Genomic DNA, 18,447 nt, shown 5'->3' with positions numbered 1-18,447 from the left:
TTTGCACAGCTGGGGCTGCTGCTGGGGGCTCCCACCTCACACCCCCAGCAGGCCTGGGGCTCTTCAGGGTGCACCCTCCAGGGCTGTTCAGCACCTCTGGGGATCTGTGGTGATATTCCTGCCCTGAGGCAGGGTCTCCCCAGAGGCTCAGGGTCATAGCAGGGTGTAGGGCACACCTCCCAACCCAGGCCCGCAGTCAGCTCCAGGGGCCTCAGGTGAAAACCTCTGGCTGCTTCCATCCGTGTGGCAGTGCACCCCGGGTGGACCAGGTTTTGTCCATGCATAAACCTTTCTGGAAGGAGGCAATGGAATCTAGGGTCAGTGGCGTGGGGGAATGCAGCTTTGCTGTGTTGGCTTCTGGGGATGTGTTTATCAGTTTAATGACATTTACATTTAAAATAAATAATAGTTTAATAAAATAGAGGGGCACTTTTTCTTCCCACGGATATTGGACAGAAGGAACTGGGGTCCTCATCGTCCTCGGCTGCTCTTGTAAAACAGTGAACTTATGGGCGGCGCCTGTGGCTCAAGGAGTAGGGTGCCGGTCCCATATGCCGGAGGTGGCGGGTTCAAACCCAGCCCCGGCCAAAAAAAAACACACACACAAAAAAAAATAAAAATAAAACGGTGAACTTAGGTTGGCGCTTGGGAGTGACTGGTGGAGTTACCCCAGGCTCAGGATGCCAGGCCTGAGCTGGTCCATCCCGAGAAGAGGCAGGGTGGGGGCGCATAAATACCAATAAATACACATAAATAAGCAGCCCTCCAGAGCCGCAGGGGCCAGTTTGGAGGGTCCCACACCTATGGCGGTCACCGCGCTGAGCGGGGAAGCACGCAGGTGCAGCCGACAGGCACTCTGATGAACTCCGTGTAGAAAGAGAAGGCCCCGGGTGTGGGCTTCCCTGAGCCGTCGCTGGAGCAGGGCCGGCGGCGCAGCACCAGCAGGCTCTGGCTCAGCCTCACTGAATTGAGCGCAGCCGTCTCCCGGCCGGTCCTGGCATCAATACAGCCCTTGCACAGGCACTCCGCTATGGCCAGCTGCCGCGGGTAACGGTCCTCATCTGTGTCCACACTGTAGGGATTGGCAGTGAGACTTCTGTTTCAGACCATGGCAGCCTTGGACTCCCTGATACCCCCATCCCGACATCTTGGACCCCAGTACTCCACCCCCACCCCAGGCACCCCATGGCCTCTGCTCCCAGATTGGGCTGGGTGCCAGCAAGCACAAGGGATGGGCAGGTGGCTGGGAGGGTGGTGTTGGGTTCAGGTGGTGGTCCAGATTTCTCCCCGGCCCCTAGTGACAAGGTCGGGGCTGAGGTCCTGGGTGGGGGATTGTGCCTGTGGAACAGGGGCGCACCTGCAGCCTCACCGGTATCTCCAGGGCGAGATGGAGCGCTGGTGGGTGTCTGCCTCCAACACCTCCTCTGGCCGTAGCACGGGACACTGAGTCTCAGCTAGGTGTCCCTCATGTTGCCTCCTGTGGCCTCCTGCCTCCAGGCTGGATACCAGGGCCACAGGCAAGGCATGCTCCCACTTGGCACTCCGAGCCAGCAGATGTGGGGGAGCCTGGCCGAGGGGCAGCTCCTCAGCTGAGTAGCAGCGTGGGGTCCCGCGAGTGTGGGCCCCTCCCCAGAGTGGGGGGTCGTGGCGAGCCAGGCCAGTGGGCAGCCAGATCAGAAGCAAAAGACTGGTGAAGAGCTGGTGATACAGGTGGTGAGCAGTTAGGGGTATCCACTGAAGGGGCACCTCATTCCCACCCAGCTTGCTCTGTTCCCAAGGGAAAGACGGGGTACAGCTCTTCCTCTACAGATGGAGAAACAGGTCCAGAGGCTGGCCCGTAGCCAAGGCACCCTGTGCACTGGGGTGTCTAGAGCCCTCCCTTCCTCCAGATATGGTTCATAGGCCCCAGCCCAATGCCCTCATCCCAAGGCTCAGAGAACCAAGAACCCTAGCCCTTCTAGGCAGGCTACACCATCCAGCATGGGTATGGGGAGCCAGGCCAGGCTCACCATGATGTAGCAGCAGCAGGCTGGACTTGGGGCAGTCCCAATGGTACACCTGGCTAGGGCCCTGGCCACTCCACTCTTTATACCAGGGGCCACACCTGGGGAAATCCGGCACTGCTTCCTCCTTGGGAAGTGCCCAGCCGTAGGCACATCCTCCTCCTGTCCCCATGGGCCCCCGCCCCACTGTGCATCACATCACAGACACGAGTGGAGCCCCTGTGAAGTTCCTCCCTGTGACCCTCCGCAGGACCTGCCCACCCTGAGCACCTGCTTGTGGGTTGTTCATGGGCTGCCTGGTCTGACACTTGGACTTTCTATGAGTGGTTTTCATTGACACAGGTGAGATGTCTGTGCCGTTTGGACACAACGGCGCTGGCACCCTGGGTGGGGGGGTTCACCTCCTGCATAGAACTGCACCAGGTGGGTGGACACCTTTTATTTAAGATGATCAGGGGATCAGGGACAGTGAATGTCAGTTCCCATCCTTCTGCCCAGGCGGAGTGGTTCAGAGGAGATGGGGGCAGGGCAGCCAAGATCTTCATGTCTCTCTCTGCTGTGTGTGTGCAGTTATTGAAACAAAAATTCGGGGTGGCGCCTGTGGCTCAAAGGAATAGGGCGCCGGCCCCATATACTGGAGGTGGCGGGTTCAAACCCAGCCCCGGCCAAAAACTACAAAAAACAAAACAAAACAAAAAAACACAGAAACAAACATTCAAGATAAAAAGTCTGAGATGGGCTGGGTGCAGTGGCTCGTGCCTATGATCCCAGAACTCTGAGAGACTAAAGCAGGAGGATCCCTTGAGCTCAGGAGTTTGAGACTAGCCTAAGCAGAGTGAGACCCTATCTCTACTGAAAATAGAAAAACTAGCCAGTGTGATGGGCACCTGTAGTCCCAACTACTCAAGAGTTTGAGGAAGGAGGACCACTTGCAGCCAGGAGTTCAAGACCATCTTGGGCAACATAGCAAGACCCTGTCTCTGGGCGGTGCCTGTGGCTCAAGGAGTAGGGTGCCAGTCCCATATGCCAGAGGTGGCGGGTTCAAACCCAGCCCCGGCCAAAAACTACAAAAAAAAAAAAAAAAAAAGACCCTGTCTCTACAAAAAATAGAAAAAAATAGCCAGGAATTGTGGCACAGGCCTGTTTCTAGCTATTTGGGAGGCTGAGGCAGGAGGATCCCTTAAGCTCAGGAGGTCAAGCCTGCAGTGAGCTATGATTGTGCCACTGCTCTCCAGCCCAGGTGACAGAGTAAGACCCTGTTTCTAAAAAATAAATAAAAAATAAAAGGTCTGAGATGGAGGAGACAAGAACACTATGGAGACTGTAACGTGCATCCTGAGAAGCTCCATTTAAGGAGCCCCCAGGAACCTCCTGTCCCTCACCCCTCCCAGTGCTACTGGCTGGGGTGGGGTCAGGGTGCTTGGAGGGCCTTGGTTTACCTGAAAAGGAGCCAGCTTGGGTTCCAGGGCCCCCAGCCACACTGCAAGCCTGAGGGACCTGTCTGCCCTAGTCCTCTCATGTGAGAGTCTGGAGCGAGTGCAGCTTCAGGTGGTCCTGGGCAGGAGAGTGTCAGCTGCCTCCTGGCCTTTCCTCACACTCGTGTGCAAAGGGGGCACTCTCTATGCTAAATTGCAGTGGCTGTGAGCAGGAAACCCCCCTCCGGGGGAGGCCCCAGAACACCTGGGCCAGGCCTTTAACATGGTGGCAATACCCCAGTGGAATCAATTAACTGCAGTTGAACAATAGCCTAGGATCTTCGAAAGCTCTGTGTTTCTGCTTATTATTAGGAATTTGGACTTTGAGATTCGAGTCCTCCATTTCTCTCAGCACCTCACTTGGTGGCTGTGTGGCTCTGGTCCTGTCCACTCTGGCCTCAGAGTCTTCACTGGCAAGAAGCTTTGGCCCCAGGGCCAACAGTCTGGGAGGAATCAAGGGGGACGGAGGCCTCGAGTTTCCAGGCTGCTCCATAATGCTCCTGCCTGTGGCCACCCACCTTCTTGCATACCTCCTGCAATGGGGAGCTCAGTCCAATAGGTTTCTGAGGGTGTCCTAACAAAGTGCCACCAATTGGGTGGCTTAAAACAGATTTCTAGGGGTGGTGCCTGTGGCTCAAAGGAGTAGGGCGCTGGCCCCATATGCCGGAGGTGTCGGGTTCAAACCCAACCCCGGCCAAAAACTGCAAAAAAAAAAAAACAAAAAAATCCCCCAGATTTCTATCTGCACCTGGATCTGGGTGTCGAGGTCGAGTCCTCTGAGTGGTTGGTTCCTTCTAGTGGCTCTTGGCTTGTCACTTCAGTCCCTGCTCCATTGTCACACGGATCGTCACATGGCCTTTTCCCTCTATCTCTGTCTGGACACGGATCCTAGGATTAGGGTCCACCCAAATCCAGGATGACTTTTCTCGAGATCCTTGAAACCCTTGCCCTAAGTCCATCAGAGCAGGAGCCCTTTTCCAAGTGAGGGCACCATCACAGGGTGTGGACAGACCTTTCTGGGTCAGTTCAGGTTGAGAGGAAGGCCCTCCAGAGGCCGAGCTGAACCCTGCCCTGCAGGGGAGTTCATGGGGCCTCAGAGGAATTTCAGCCTCTTGTGCAATCCTCAAAGCTCATGTGAGCTTCTCCAGGGCAGGGGTGCCCAGTGCTCCTCTCCTTCAGCCCAACAAGGCCTGGTCTGCCCCCCAGCACAGACTCTACTTCCCCCCAACCTGAAGGCTGCAGCCCAGGAGAGGACTGTGAGGTACTCTGACCTGAAGTTGTCTCAGGGGTCTTCTTGCCTCAATATTCTGAATCTGTGGGTTGAGGGAGTTTCCTGAAGCTTGCAGGAGCAGGGGAGGAAAAGGGAAGTGGAAGGTGCAGGGGGAAGGAGGTAGCCTTCAAGAGAAGACAGAGCTGGAGCCATGGAGATGCACAAGGTACCTTTGTGCAATTAGAAAAAGGTATCTTCCTTGGGGCGCACAGTGTGGGGCGGGAAGGGCAAAGTGGTGTCAGTGGAGCCCTTGTGCAGTGTGCAACTTGCTCAGCCATACTCAGGAAAGGGAGAAGTTGGGGAGGGGGAAGAGGAGCCAGAGGGGAGCAGGAACTGGAGCGGAAGCCCAGGAAAGGGGGCGGAAGGCTCCACCCTTGCCCCCAGGTGAGGCTGGTGACCACCTGGCACTGGGCCCAGGGATGTCCACATGCCTCCTAGGGCGGGACCAGGCGGGGCAGTGAGGTCAGCCAAGTGGGTGAGAAGGGGAACTAGTGTGTGGAATGTCCACAGGAGACCAAGGAGCAAGCGAGTGAGCACACAGGCAGAGAGCCCTGACCTTGGGGGGAGGGGTGGCTCCCCAGGAGCTCCTGCTTCCTTTCACCCTGATGGGGCCAGAGTGGCATCCCCTACCTCTGGGCTCTCCTTCTGGGACAGAAAAGGTGAGAACTCCTGGGCCCAAGAGAATCTCAGGCTTCAGCCTCCCCAACAGCTGGGACCACAGGCACCTGCCACCATGCCCAGCCACCACGTCCAGCCACAGGGTCTCACTGTGTTGCCCCAACTGCTGCTTGTTTTAATAGCAGCTGAGTGGGCACTCTCTGCGAGGGCCACAGGGGAACTCAGACTGGCACTGCCCTGCCCAGGGCTCCTGACGGGCAGGACCTGGGAGACAGGCCTGAGGGTAGGCGGGAGCAGGGTCGGGAGGTGCCTGGCTCTTGCGGCAGCTGAGGAAAGCACAGAAGTCCTGGATTGGGCAATACTGGAAAGGCTGCGGAGGGGCAGGGAATGGCCCAAGAGCTGCCCGGCTGGCTCTGTGACCACTTCCTGGCCACACCCCCAACGCAGAGGGCAGGGGGCAGGTGGAGGAGACTCAGGAACACCTGGGCAGGAAGGGGGCCCACCTGGGGAACTCACAGCTGCCCCCGGGCCGGTGGGCCTGGGCCTGGGCCTGGGCCTGCGGCAGTGGTTTGCCCAGGCTCTATCACCATTGGCCTCAGCCATACTGTGGGAGCTGAGGCTGAGCAGGCCCCTCAGCTGTCTCCAGGGCCCAATGGGGAGATGGGGGTCTGGCTTGTCAGAGCTGCAAAAGTATAAATGGGAGGGTTGGTTCCATGACTGGCTTGACCAGGACACTACACTGTGTCGTAGTGGGCAGGAAGCTGCAGGCTGCGAGTGGGCAAGGCAGCGTAGATGTGGGTGTACACCATGTCTGTCCCTCCCTCTGGCGGGTTTTCCCTGGCTGGAGCGGTCTCTTGGTCTCTCTCAGCCTTGTCCTCATCTGAGGGCCCCCTAAGGCTGCCTCCCTAGGAGGCAGGTCCCTGTGGGCATGTGCACCCAGGACGAAGGGGCCCCAGCTGATAGACAGACGACAGGAACGTGGTTGGGGCTGGGAGCCGGGGAGGCTTGCTGGAGGCCTGGCAGGGTGAGGGCATGGGTGCTGGGCTGAGGGAGGGGCTCTAGTCAGTCACAGGCCTCCGGGTGATGTGCTCCCACCTTTAGGCACGCATGATGGTCCCTGCTTTGTGTGCTGACCCTGGAAGGTGGCATAGTCACTGGAGGGCAGCGTGGGGAGCCCCACTTGCAACAGAGGCCCCTGTGCCCAGATCTCAGGCCTAGACCCGTGGAGAGACTGGGTAGGGTGACTGTACTTGCCCAGGGGTGCCCAGAGGGAGGGACGGCTAAACTGAAAGATGCTGCCAACAGCTGCCAGTTCACACCCAGCTCGAGACTGAGGAGACCCAGGGCCTTGGGCAGCCTGGGGCCCCTGGGAGTGGAGTGGTCCACCAGGCAGGGCTTCCTCACCCCCAGCCCCTCTGCCCTATTTCAGTTGCCACTGAGCCTTGGGGACACCTGATGCGGATGCAGGTCACTGCCTCTCTGAAACTGGGCAACCAGGTATTTGTCCCTGAGTGAAGGTTCAGAGGATGCAGGCAGCAGGCCCAACACGACATGGGAAGGGCAACGGAGCAGTCTGGGCCCCCAGGGGCCTTTGTCTTTGACTCCTTCCTGCTGTTGGACCCCTGCCCATTGGCTCTACTATCTCCACCTAGCTGAGGCCCCACTGCCGGGAAGGGAGCTGCCAACTGAGACCTGAGGAAGCCCCACCACAATTCACTGGGAGCAGGGCAGCCCAGCCCCAGGAAGGGGAAACTGAGGCCCGGCACTCTACAGGGGTTGAGCTGGCACGAGCTGTTCCAGGGCCAGTCCTCACAGGGGACCCACAGCACAGACCTGCTCTGTTTCCACTGTGTCCTCACTCACCGATAGTGGCACAAATCACAAGGACAAGGATAACTGCTTATCAAAATATTTTATTTTAGGAGACCCCTCAAAAAAGACCCTCCACATTAGACAGACGCCCCAACAATACCCTTGGCCTTTTTTTTTTTTGGTCTTTTTTTTTTTCTTTTTAAATCAACTAAAACAATTTGATGTTTAAAATAAAAGACAGGAAACATTTCCTGATCAGACTTTAGTCAAGAATATATATATGTATTTTTGATCCTGGGGGCAATGAGGAGAAGGAAGATTCTGCCTGTGGTTCAGGAAGGACTGGGCGTCTGGCCGCGTGGGAGGGAGACCGGCTCTGCTGAGGACAAGGACACACAGCAGCTGTGGCCTGGCCAGAGGGCGGGAGGAGGAAACGGTGGTGGCTGGGACTTATAATTTACATGAAATCGGCGCTGTGTGTTGCTCAGCGCTGACCTGTTTGTCCTGTGGGGAGGCTGCGTCCTCATCACTTTGTGTGGCTGCTTTTCCAGCTGAGAAATTTCTTTTTTTTTAATTTTTAAAAAGAATCACAGCCAAAATAAGATGTTAACTGCAAAATCCAAAATGGCTGTGTTCACCCTATTTATAAAAACATGTTAAGTCTCCGGGCCCGGATGGCCCTTACACCTTCCCAGGGATCTTGGCCCGCTTGCGTGCGATGGCGTCCTCCACCGCCTTTAGCTGCTTCAGGAGCTCCTCTCGCCGTGATAGTGTGCTGGCCTTCCCTGATTTGCTGCTGGTAGCGGTGCCTGTGTCCGAGGCCTTGCCTGGCACACTTGTGACTTTGCTGGAGCTCTTGGACTGGGGAGATGCCTGGCGCTTCCTGCAGGGGCAGAGGGAACCATGAGAGAGGACAGGGTGCATCCCTGGCCCTGCGGGTGAACTTCCAGGGTGTCCTTGGCAGAGTCCCTGCTTGGTACTGGCAGTGCCCAGGACAGTAAAGGGGTGCTCTGGCTGGGAGGCCTCCAGCTGCAGCTGTCCCAGCCAGTCAGGAGTTCCCAGCCCCAGCCTCTCAGTGCCCAGTACTCCTTGTGAGGGTGTGAGGAGCAGAGGGCAGGGATGTGAGTGGGAAAGGTTATTTGCCTGGCCTCCATCCTCTTGTCAAGGCAGGCAGGCGGGTGCTGCGGATGCCCCTGCTCTCTGGTCTCTGAGCAACGCAGTCTTGGTCAGCCCTGTCTCCTGGTGTGCCAGGGCCTGGGTGGGACTCACCTGTCTGCTGGGGCTGCAGGGACTTTGGAGTTCTGGCCTCTTTGCCGCTCTGGCTTCGGAGAGCCCAGTCTCCCACCCGACTTCCGGTCCCGAGATCCTGGGCAACAGGGGACAGAAGCAAAGACCACTGTGCTGAGGTCTAGTTCCGAAGAGCAAGCAGCCCATTTTTTGTTTTTTGGAGACAGAGTCTATGTCACCCTGGGTAGACTGCCATGGTGTCACAGTTCACAGTAACCTCAAACTCTTGGGCTCAAGTGATTCTCTTGCCTCAGCCTTCCTTGTAAGTGGGACTACAGGTGCCTGCCGTGATGCCCAGCTATTTTTTTTTTAGTAGGTTCGGGCGCGTTTGAACCACCAACCCTAATGCATGTGCCCGGCACCCTAACCTCTGAGCTATGGGTGCTGAGCCCAAATACCTCCTTATTCTCAGAGGTGGGGCACTTGTGAGCACTGCTATGCCAGCAAAGCATCAGCCTTGGTACCTCAGCTGAGGCAAAGTGGAGCTCAAGGTCTCAGAAATCTCACCATCTGATGGTCGAAAACTGAGCTCTTCCTAGCTCTGAAAAAATCCACCACATAGGTCTTCAATGACGAGACAAAAAGCCGTGGCCATTACAAAAGGACAGGGAATAAGAGCAGTGCTTCTCCCACCACCCCAGAGGCATGGCAGCCAAGGAAGGGGGTTGGCACAGGGTGCAGGACAGATTCAGGATGAACAGGGCTCAGGGGAACCAGGCGAGGGAGGCTGGCCCTGGGCTCTGGGCCAAGGGGAGCAGCAGTCCCTTCCTGCTCCCCAGTCACTATGGGAGGCTCCTCCACCCTGTTTTGCGGGAAACCTGGGCTTTAGCTCTGCCCAAAGCCAGCCATGAAGGCCTCCATCTTTCCACCTGGGCTGGGGGACCCCAAGGTCTTTCAGGGTCTACTTGGTTGGACAGCAGTGCGGAACACTGCCTGGTTCTTGCCCCGTCCTTGGGAGCCCAGTGATTCCAGAGGCTCCCTGCTACGTGCCTCACCCCTAGGACAAGGGCACAGCTTTCTTCTTTCAGATAGCAAAGAGAGCTGTGAAACCTCATCTCCTGCTCATGTTTTAAAAAATGTAGTTTTTTTTTGAGACAGCCTTAAGCTGTTGTCCTGGGTAGAATGCCATGGCATCACAGCTCACAGCAACCTCCAACTCCTGGGCTCAAGTGATTCTCCTGCCTCAGCCTCCCAAGTAGCTGGGAGATGCCCACCACAACACCCGGCTATTTTTTGGTTGTAGCCGTCATTGTTGTTTGGCGGGTCCAGGCTGGATTTGAACCCACCAGCTTAGGTGTTATGTGGCTGGCACCTTAGCCGCTTGAGCCACAGGCACTGCACCAATGTCGTTGTTTTTAATAAATAAAAAAAAAAAGGGCGGTGCCTGTGACTCAACAGAGTAAGGCGCTGGCCTCATATGCCGGAGGAGGTGGGTTCAAACCCAGCCCTGGCCAAAAACTAAAAAAAAATGGTATTTGTGTTAAAATATAATGGTTTATTATTGTTATTTTTAAATAAAATTTTATTTTATTTTATTTTAGAGACAGAGTCTTACTTTGTAGCCCTCCAATGAGTGTCATGGAGTCACAGCTCACAGCAACCTCAGACTCCTGGGCTCAAGCGATTTTCCTGTCTCAGCCACCCAAGTAGTTGGGACTACAGGTACCCGCCATAATGCGTGGCTATTTTTTTAAAGAGGCAGAGTCTTGCTGTAGCTCAGGCTGGTCTCAAACTCATGAGCTCAGGCAATCCACCCACCTCGGCCTCCCAGAGTGCTAGGGTTACAGATTACAGTTTTTTTTTTTTTTTGAGAGAGTCTTACTTATTAAGCCTTGGTAGAGTGCTGTGGTGTCACAGCTCACAGCAACCTCCAACTCCTTGGGCCTAGGTGATTCTCCTTCTTCAGCCTCCCGAGCAGCTGGGACTACAGGTGCCCGGCTATTTTTTTGTTGCAGTTTGGCGGGGGCTGGGTTCAAACCTACGACCTTTGGCACATGGGGCCAGCGCCCCAACCACTGAGCCACAGGCACTACCCCAGTTGTTTTTTTTTTTTTAAGAGAGAGAGTCTCACTCTGTCACCCTGGGTAGAGTGCCTGGCGTCATAGCTCACAATAACCTTAAACCCTTTGGGATTAAGTAATTCTCCTTCTTCAGCCTCCCGAGTAGCTGGGACTACAGGCGCCTACCACAACAGCCAGCTATTTTTTTTAGAGGCAGGGTCTTGTTCTAGCTCAGGCTGGTCTCAATCAAACCTGTGAGCTCAGGGCAAGCCACCGATCTCGACCCCCGAGTGTGCTGGAATTATAGGCAGAAGCCACTGTACTGGCTTTAAATTCGAATATTAAAAACACTGAGAGGCCAGGTGTGGTGGTGCACACTGGCAGTCCCAGCACTTTGGGTGGCCGAGGAGGGAGGATCCTTGAACCCAGTAGAGCCACTGTGCTCCAGCTTGGGTCACAGAGAGCGAGCCTGTCCTTCCTCCCTGACAAAACCTAAAATTCTTTGGGTTCCTCTTATTTTTTTAAGAGCAAATGGGGTGCTGAGACCCAGTAGTCTGAATGCTGCTGGTGATTCTCAGGGGTGGCTCACCTCTGTCTGGGGACAGGTTGGCCCGCTTGGCTGGAGGGGGGCTCTGCCGGTCCTTGTCTGATGGCTCGTAGCGTTTCCTGCTGCCTTTATCGGCCGCCTAAGACGGGACACACAGATGTGGCAGGTGGGATGGGTGCCACACCAGGACCTGTTCTTTGCTACCACAGGTCCCTCCTCTGGGTGTCCCTCCAGCACATGCCCACGTGGCTCTGCAGACTGATGGCTTGGCAACTGGGCCAAGAGTCAGTGGTGCTGTCTTGCTGCCCATGGGCCCCTCCAAGGAAAGGGGACCCCAGTGCCCTTCCGGCCTCTGTGCAGACTTGGGGATGCGGATGCTAAGGATGGGGGCTGGGGACTCTCTCCAGAAATGCTTAGGTGGTGCCCTGGCCTAGCCCCTTAGCCTGCCCTCAAGCTCCACTTCACAGGAGAAACAGGTCTCAGGCAGAATGGGCTCAGGAGGCTCTCTGGAATCCCTAACCCTCAGTACTCTGGACATCAGGGCAGCACCAGCAGGGCCCTCAGCCTCACCTTATTTAACAATGTCAACTTGATCTCCTTGTGGGCAACAAATGAGCCCTGCTGGGGCTGCCCCGGGGGAGCCTGCTGGGGTGTGGAGGGCTGCTGGGAGGATTTCCCGCCTGCTGGAGGCCTCACAGACTTGGCAGGCTGTGTGGACGAGTCCCTCTTCCGCTTCTCCTCTTTCACACCATCTTCCTTCTTAGACTTTCCTGCCAATGACGGATCCGCAGTCAAGGAAGGGGGCCCCCGAAAATTTCCTGTGCCATGCCACGCAACATCTGTGACACAGCCAAGTCCCCCACCTAGGGCCTGTCCCCAAAGAGCCACACTTTTGGGGATACTAGGGACCCTCTGTACCTTTCTCCTTCTTGGTCTGGGCTGGAGTTGGGGACCTCGAGCTGGCTGAGGACACGGGGCTGGCCAGGTCTGCGTACATGTCCTCTGAGTCCACACTGTGTGCGGAGCTGCTGCTGGACGAGGCGCTGGACACCGAGGAGACGCTGCTCACACTCAGGGACCTAGACACACATGCATGTCTGTGCTACAGGCACAAGAGAGGGGCCTTCTGGAGCCCCCACAGTCCACTTTTACCCACTTTCCCTTTCTATGGAACGTGTACCCTGAAACGGGAGATTCTGGGGACTCTGGGTGTGGACACCCCACCACCCACAGTCCCATCTCACTGACCAGCGCTGGGCACCTGCTCAGAAGGGAAATAAGACTGAGCTTATTTAACAGTATGACATAATCAGCAGAAGAGCCCCAGGTTAGAGACACACAACCAAGGGGGATGGCTTCGTCCACAGGACAGCCAGAAACTGGATGAGAGTCCCCTCAATCTCTGGTGTGTCTCATGGAGGCAGGAGGACAACCTGACCCCACAGGTTGTTCTGCCAGGTGCGCGTTGTGTGAGGATTCAGAATGCACAGACCCGGACTCAGCGTCCACCCTTCCCATCTGTTACTTGAGAAAACACCCATTAGCATTTCCTAAGGTCACTGGGCACTGGAATAAGGGAAGAGGGGAAAGGATGAAGGAACCAAATATTTTTTCTCCTCTTCTATTTTTTTTTTTGTGGTTTTTGGCCGGGGCTGGGTTTGAACCCGCCACCTCCAGCATATGGGGCCGGCGCCCTACTCCTTGAGCCACTGCCCCTAAATATTTTTTCTCTTGCAGACAGGGCCTTGCTATCGCTGGGCAGGAGGGCAGATAAGTGACCACAGCTCACAGAAGCCTCCAACTCCTGGGCTCAGCAATCCTCCCACCTCACTCCCAAAATGCTGGGATCACAGGAGAGAGCTACCTTGCTGAGCCCTATTTTTCAATTTATTTTTTTTAAAGTTAGGTCTTTGTAACATTTTAGGCTTATTACAAAAAAGTGGGCTGATGTATAAACCACCTGCTGCCTGGAAATGATACAAGGACTCTAAGGACTGATTTGGTCCTGGTCTTTTTATCTTTTTATTTTTTTATTTGAGACAAAGTCTCAAGCTTTCGCCCTGGGTAGAGTGCTGTGGTGTCACAGCTCATAGTAACCTCAAACTCTTGGGCTTAAGCAATTCTCTTGCCTTAGCCTCCCGAGTAGCTGGGAATACAGGCACCCGCTACAACGCCCAGCTATTTTTTTTGTTGTTGCAGTTGTCATTGTTTGTTTTTTTTTTTGGCCGGGGCTGGGTTTGAACCTGCCACCTTCAGCATATGGGACTGGCGCTCTATCCCTTTGAGCCACAGGCGCCGCCCGTCATTGTTTGTCTTAGCTGGCCCAAGCTGGGTTCAAATCTGCCAGCCCCAGAGTATGTAGCTGGAGCCCTACCCACTAGGCTATGGGTGCTGCCCTGGTCCCAGTCTTTTTAAATTAGTGAGCAGCAGACATCTTTTTACTTACTCTCTTCCCAAAGCTTTCTATGGGCTCTCCCAAGGCTGCCAGGCTGGCTGTGACAATCCTGTGGGGACCCAGCCTACCACGTGAGAGCAGGCACAGAGAGCCTGTGTGGCTTTACAGTCCCCTGCACACGCCTGAGAATGGGCCTCCTTTTCCCAGGGCCTGGCACTCTGGTCGAGTGCAGCTGGTTTTCAAAGTGCAGCTTGGATTTTCTGTCAAATCCAAGACTTTCAGGGGCCTGGGGAATCAGTGCCTGGGGAGTGGATAGTCCCACCTGAGTCAGCTTTGCCCAGGTTGATGGGGAGGGGCCCCAGAGAGAGCTGGGAATGACCTGGATCGGGAGCTCGAGCCGCTGTAGCTGCTGCCGCTGCCGCTGCCACTGCCGCTCAGCGTCCTCCTACAAGACAAGTACACGTGGCTCAGAGGGTGCACTTTCCTCAAAACTGGCTGAACACTGGCCCAAGGCCAATTTCCAAATCCATTACTTGTTGCTGATCTGGAATTGGGTCCTATTTTCTTTTATGTTCATTTTTTTCCTCAAAATATAAAACTAAGTACGTCAAGGACACTCTCCGTCTCTCCCCAGGCCATCATCTCCTTGGGGAGGTGGACACGGCACACCCCCAAGCACCTCTCCTTCCGTCTTACTCCAGGGAAATGTGCCAGGGAGAGGACGTGACTGGCCAAAGGTCAAGATGGGACAGGACGAGCTTCTGGTAGGGCTCGGCTCAGAGACACTGCTGCTTTCCTGGGGGCGCCCTCCTACCACCCAGCTTTTACCTCCTGGGGGGGCTCCTGGCTTGTCGCTCCTTCCTCCTGGCTTCTCGAAGGTCTCCTGGTTTGGTGGGCTCAGGGGCAGGTGCTGTGGCTTTAGTGGCCTGTGGTGGGGCAGGAGGTGGGGCCGGCTTCTTCACGGACTTCTCTCTGTGGGCAAAGGCAGGCTCAGGCAGGGCTGGTGGACCAGCAGGGGCAAGGCTCCACCCTCAGGGTGCAGCATACATGCCCATCACACAGGTGCTGCTGTTTCCTGCTGACCTGTGAGACCCTCAGACTGTCTTCAAAGCCACCCAGCACCACTTCCCTCCCCAAACTGGGAGCTGAAGGCAGCACGGGGTGGGCAGGAAGATGGGCCCTCAGAAGACATGGTGAGCATGCCCCAGAGCTTCAAGGTGTTCCTGGGTGGGCAGCGCCCACTATGATAACACACCCTGGGCCTGCACAAGGCCTACTGCCTCGCTGGCACTGGGAGGTGCCAGCACAGGAGCTACACAGTCAGGCTGAGGAAATGGCTGGCACATGCTCCCCCCATGGCAGGAAAGGTGACATGCACACTGCGTGGGCAGCCTTGGGCAGCACAGAGGGGAATGTGAACTGGCTGTGGTCCACAGAGCTGATGATGGCAGGAGACACAAAGTCCTTCATTACAGCAGCTGATCAGCAGCTCCCTGTCAACGAGCAGAACCAGGGACAAGAGCACCTGGTAGCAGGGTTCACAGGAGGCTTTGGGGATGGGGACCAGCAGGGAGAGTGGGCAGGGAGCTGCTTCCAGCTGGGGCCCTTTGGCCAAGTGTGCCAGAACCCCTTGCACTGCAAACTCATCCATGGGCACTGTTCAAATGGATGTGGTGCCGAACATGATCGTTCCTCACTTTAGCGGTTGGTTTATTTATTTTTTAAGACAGAGTCTCAATATGTCACCCTTGGTCAAACTCTTGGGCTTAAGCAATTCTCTTGCCTCAGCCTCCCGAGTAGCTGGGACTACAGGCGCCTGCCACAATGCCCGGCTATTTTTATTGTTATAGTTGTTGTTGTTAGCAGGCAAGAGCTGGGTTCAAACCTGCCTGCCCCAGTGTATGTGGCTGGCGCCCTAACCACTCAGCTATGGGCACTGAGCCTAGTGGTTTATTTTTAAAAGGGAGCTGCTCAGGATTTTCTGAATTGTTCTCAGGCCTGTGAGCTAAGGACAGACGCCTACAGGATAGAGCTGACTAATGCCCACCACATGGCAGGTGATGGAGTGCATCCCACGGCACAAACAGGACAAATCCAGTGAATACAAACATAAGAACAAATGGAAGATAGACTTGTCCCCAGGGCAGGCCCCCAATGTCTGCTATAGTGTGAGGCAGCCTTCTTTTCAGTTTAACCCCGGGCTGTCACCCTGGTGGAGCCCGGGATGCTGCACGTTACTGTTCTGAGCTCTGCACGGCCAGCACCTCAAGGTCTCCCTAACCTTCTGTGTCCTAGCTGCTGTGGATCAGTCTGACCTGGGTGGTCATTCATTCAAACACAGCCACAGGGCTTCCTGGCTTACAAGGTGGAGGGAGCCATCCTGCAGCCTGTCTGAGGTGGAGACCTCATCTGCATGAGGACACCCCACACTCCTTCTGGGCACTCTGTCCACAGCCCACAGAGGCTTCTTCACCTCTGTGGGCCTGCATGACAAGCGTTGCGACCTGGCCCAAGGAAACCTAGTTTCTCCCATAGCGCAGCATGCTAGGGACTTACCCAGCTTTCCCAGGGGGTGGGGCTGGCTCCCCCTTGGTTCTGACAGATGGTCTGTGTGGCGAAGGCGTTGGAGATGGGGACGGGGATGAAGAGAAGGACCTCGACCTAGGGAGTAAACAGAGGCATGAGGAGGGCAGGGCATGGCACATCCCCACATCCTCAGAGAAGGCCACCACGAGCTTATCTGTCGCTTGCTAAAAACATAAGAGTGAGGGTTGCAGGGACAGTCACACTCCCTGGCGGATCCCTGGGGTGGGGCAGGAACATGGCTCACGCTCCCACAGAAACACCTACAGGATACAGCCTGATCTGGACACGGGGGTACAGGCAGACAGGGCAGGCAAGGCTTGGGGCTGAGTGGTGACCCAGCAGCTGGGGGTGGAGAGCTGTGAGATGTGGCATGAGTATCGTGGACACGTGTGGGTAGCAGAGGTGACAAGGGCTGGCCAGGCCCATAGACGACCCTAGCTGGAGGGAAACATGAAGGACTCAATTGTGACCCAAGTTTTTGGCATCAGCAGATGGGAACCTGTGAAAGGGGAATGAGTGGCAAGGGGATCCAGGCTGGCTGACTCCACTGTCCAGGGACAACTCAGGGCTTCCTGAGTGTCACACGTGAGGCAAGAGGGGAGGGCTTGGGGTCTGCCTGTTTCCTCCCAACCTAAACCCTGTCCTGTGGGATTTTCAGCATTTCTGGACATGCAACAGCAACAGAAGGAATGAGACAGGCCTGGCTCCTGTGAGCCCTGAGTGGAGGCCACACAGGAGCCCCCTGCTCTTGGGCCTCATACTCACTCTGCCAGGAAGCCACGCCCAGCCCAAGCCTGTGTCGGGCAGCTGTTGAGGTACCACACAGGGCAGCAAGCCCATCCTCCCAGCCCAGCCAGCTGTCCTCGCTTTCCTGAAGGGCCACGGAAGCTGAGCTTTAAAGAGAGGCTGACGAGCCCAGGCCTGAGTGTCCCTTCGCCCACCCACCTGCCAACCCGAGGCCTACAAGGGAAGGAACCCTGGCCTTTGGTGAAGATACAGGTCACAGGGAGAGCAGGATCAGACCCTCCATGGCCCCGCTCAGCAGTTAAGTGGGGTTTATAGAACCCAGAGAAGCCAGGCAGAATCTGGCCAAAGAAATCAAGTGGGATTCATCTAGCACTGAAGGCACAGGGCCTGGCCTGCCTCTGGGTGCTAGACCTTCCTCCGCCTCCTCTGGGGAGGACACGTGCGTCCCCCGCCCCCCATAGGCCTGTGCTAACTCGGGTGAGGGCCCCCAGTCCCCTCCTGCTATTCCCTGCCCTCACCCCTGACCTCAGGTGACAGCGGCATCAAAAGGCTTTCTTCTCAGGTTCTTTTCTGAGACTGTCAACTGGACACAAGAGCAAAGACCACGTTTGATGCTCTCTCCATATCACTGTGACGCCACACTTCCCCCTCTCCCCACACTCAGGGCCCGTCCCTCCCTTCCCTTTTCTTTAACCCTCCCTCTTGCTCTGTAGCCCAGTCTGGAGTGTAGTGGTGTCACCACAGCTCACAGTAACCTCAAATTTCTGGGCTCCAGGGATCCTCCTGCCTCAGCCTTCAAAGTAGCTGGGACTATAGGCATGTGTCATGCCAGACTAATTTAGAAGATGTTTGTAGAGATATGGTCTTACTATGTTGCCCAGGCTGGTCTTGAACTCTGGAGCTCAAGTGATCCTCCTGCTTTAAGCCTCCCAAGTGCTGGGATTACAGGAGTGAGGTAGGCCTGCTGCCTGTTCAGTGAAATTTCTTATTTATTTATTTTTTTTGTTTAGAGACAAAGCCTCACTTTGTTGCCCCTGGTAAAGTGCTGTGACGTCACAGCTCACAGCAACATCCAGCTCTTGGACTTAGCAGATTCTCTCGCCTCAGCCTCCTGAGTAGTTGGGACTACAGGCGCCTGCCACAACGCCCAGCTATTTTTTTGTTGCAGTTTGGCTGAGGGTGGGTTTGAACCCGCCACCCTCAGTATATGGGGCCAGCGCGCTACTCACGAGCCACAGGTGCCACCTTCAGTGGAATTTCTTCTGAGGCTGTGATGTGTGTTTCCCTCTGACAGGTAGTGAGAGTTCCCAGTTCACCCTTCTCCGTACCCCAGGGGCAGCGTGAGGCCTCACACTCAGGGTCCTGAGATTAGTGCCTGAAGCTGACCCTCAAATATTCCTAGAAGCAGTGCCCTCTCTGCCCCATAGCCATCTGCTCTCAAAGGTAACAGGGCCCACATATAGTCTGCTCCCTACCCCACAGAAGCATCACCTTGACCACCAGACTTGACAGCTGCAACTGCCCCTACTGCTACCTTGACCCCTCCCACTGTGCCCCAAATAGGACCATCTGCCAGGAAGGTAACCAGCTTTATTCCAAAGAACACCTGGGGTCAACGCTTCTGAAAGCAGCGGGGTGAGAGTGGAGGTCTGTGTGCTCCTCCCCCCTCCCTGTGGGCCTCCTGAGATGCCAAGCCGATGACTGGCC

At 55.9% G+C, this 18,447-nt stretch overlaps 2 protein-coding genes across 5 annotated transcripts in view; both read right to left on the bottom strand.

The window, feature by feature from the left end:
• Nucleotides 1–680: 680 nt before the first annotated feature.
• Nucleotides 681–2,033, bottom strand: IL17C (interleukin 17C). The gene is made up of 3 exons (XM_053554846.1): nt 2,010–2,033; nt 1,370–1,698; nt 681–1,072 (listed from the first exon to the last, which is right to left on the bottom strand). The coding sequence occupies exons 1-3, from the start codon at nt 2,010–2,012 to the stop codon at nt 811–813; spliced, it is 594 nt and encodes a 197-aa protein (XP_053410821.1). The 5' UTR covers nt 2,013–2,033; the 3' UTR covers nt 681–810.
• Nucleotides 2,034–7,263: 5,230 nt separating this feature from the next.
• The window catches only part of ZC3H18 (zinc finger CCCH-type containing 18), a 64,253-nt gene continuing 53,069 nt past the window's right edge, over nt 7,264–18,447 (bottom strand). For all 4 annotated transcript variants that reach the window (XM_053554812.1, XM_053554823.1, XM_053554815.1 and 1 more), the window contains 8 exons: nt 15,964–16,068; nt 14,236–14,379; nt 13,787–13,852; nt 11,931–12,091; nt 11,583–11,782; nt 11,055–11,151; nt 8,448–8,544; nt 7,264–8,061 (listed from right to left, as the gene is read on the bottom strand). In XM_053554812.1, the coding sequence (XP_053410787.1) occupies nt 7,860–8,061; nt 8,448–8,544; nt 11,055–11,151; nt 11,583–11,782; nt 11,931–12,091; nt 13,787–13,852; nt 14,236–14,379; nt 15,964–16,068 (1,072 nt within the window). In that variant the 3' untranslated portion in view covers nt 7,264–7,859. The remainder of the gene's footprint in view (nt 8,062–8,447; nt 8,545–11,054; nt 11,152–11,582; nt 11,783–11,930; nt 12,092–13,786; nt 13,853–14,235; nt 14,380–15,963; nt 16,069–18,447) is intronic.

This window comes from Nycticebus coucang, chromosome 2, assembly GCF_027406575.1.
Source record: "Nycticebus coucang isolate mNycCou1 chromosome 2, mNycCou1.pri, whole genome shotgun sequence".
Taxonomy (NCBI): Eukaryota; Metazoa; Chordata; class Mammalia; order Primates; family Lorisidae; genus Nycticebus; species Nycticebus coucang.
The sequence above is the reverse complement of the archived record's forward strand: the minus strand, read 5'-3'. Positions and strand labels throughout refer to the sequence as shown.

Coding starts and splice junctions, on each gene's coding strand:
- IL17C (XM_053554846.1), bottom strand. Junction 1,073..1,369: donor ATCTCGCCCTGGAGATACCG/GTGAGGCTGCAG, acceptor CAATCCCTACAG/TGTGGACACAGATGAGGACC.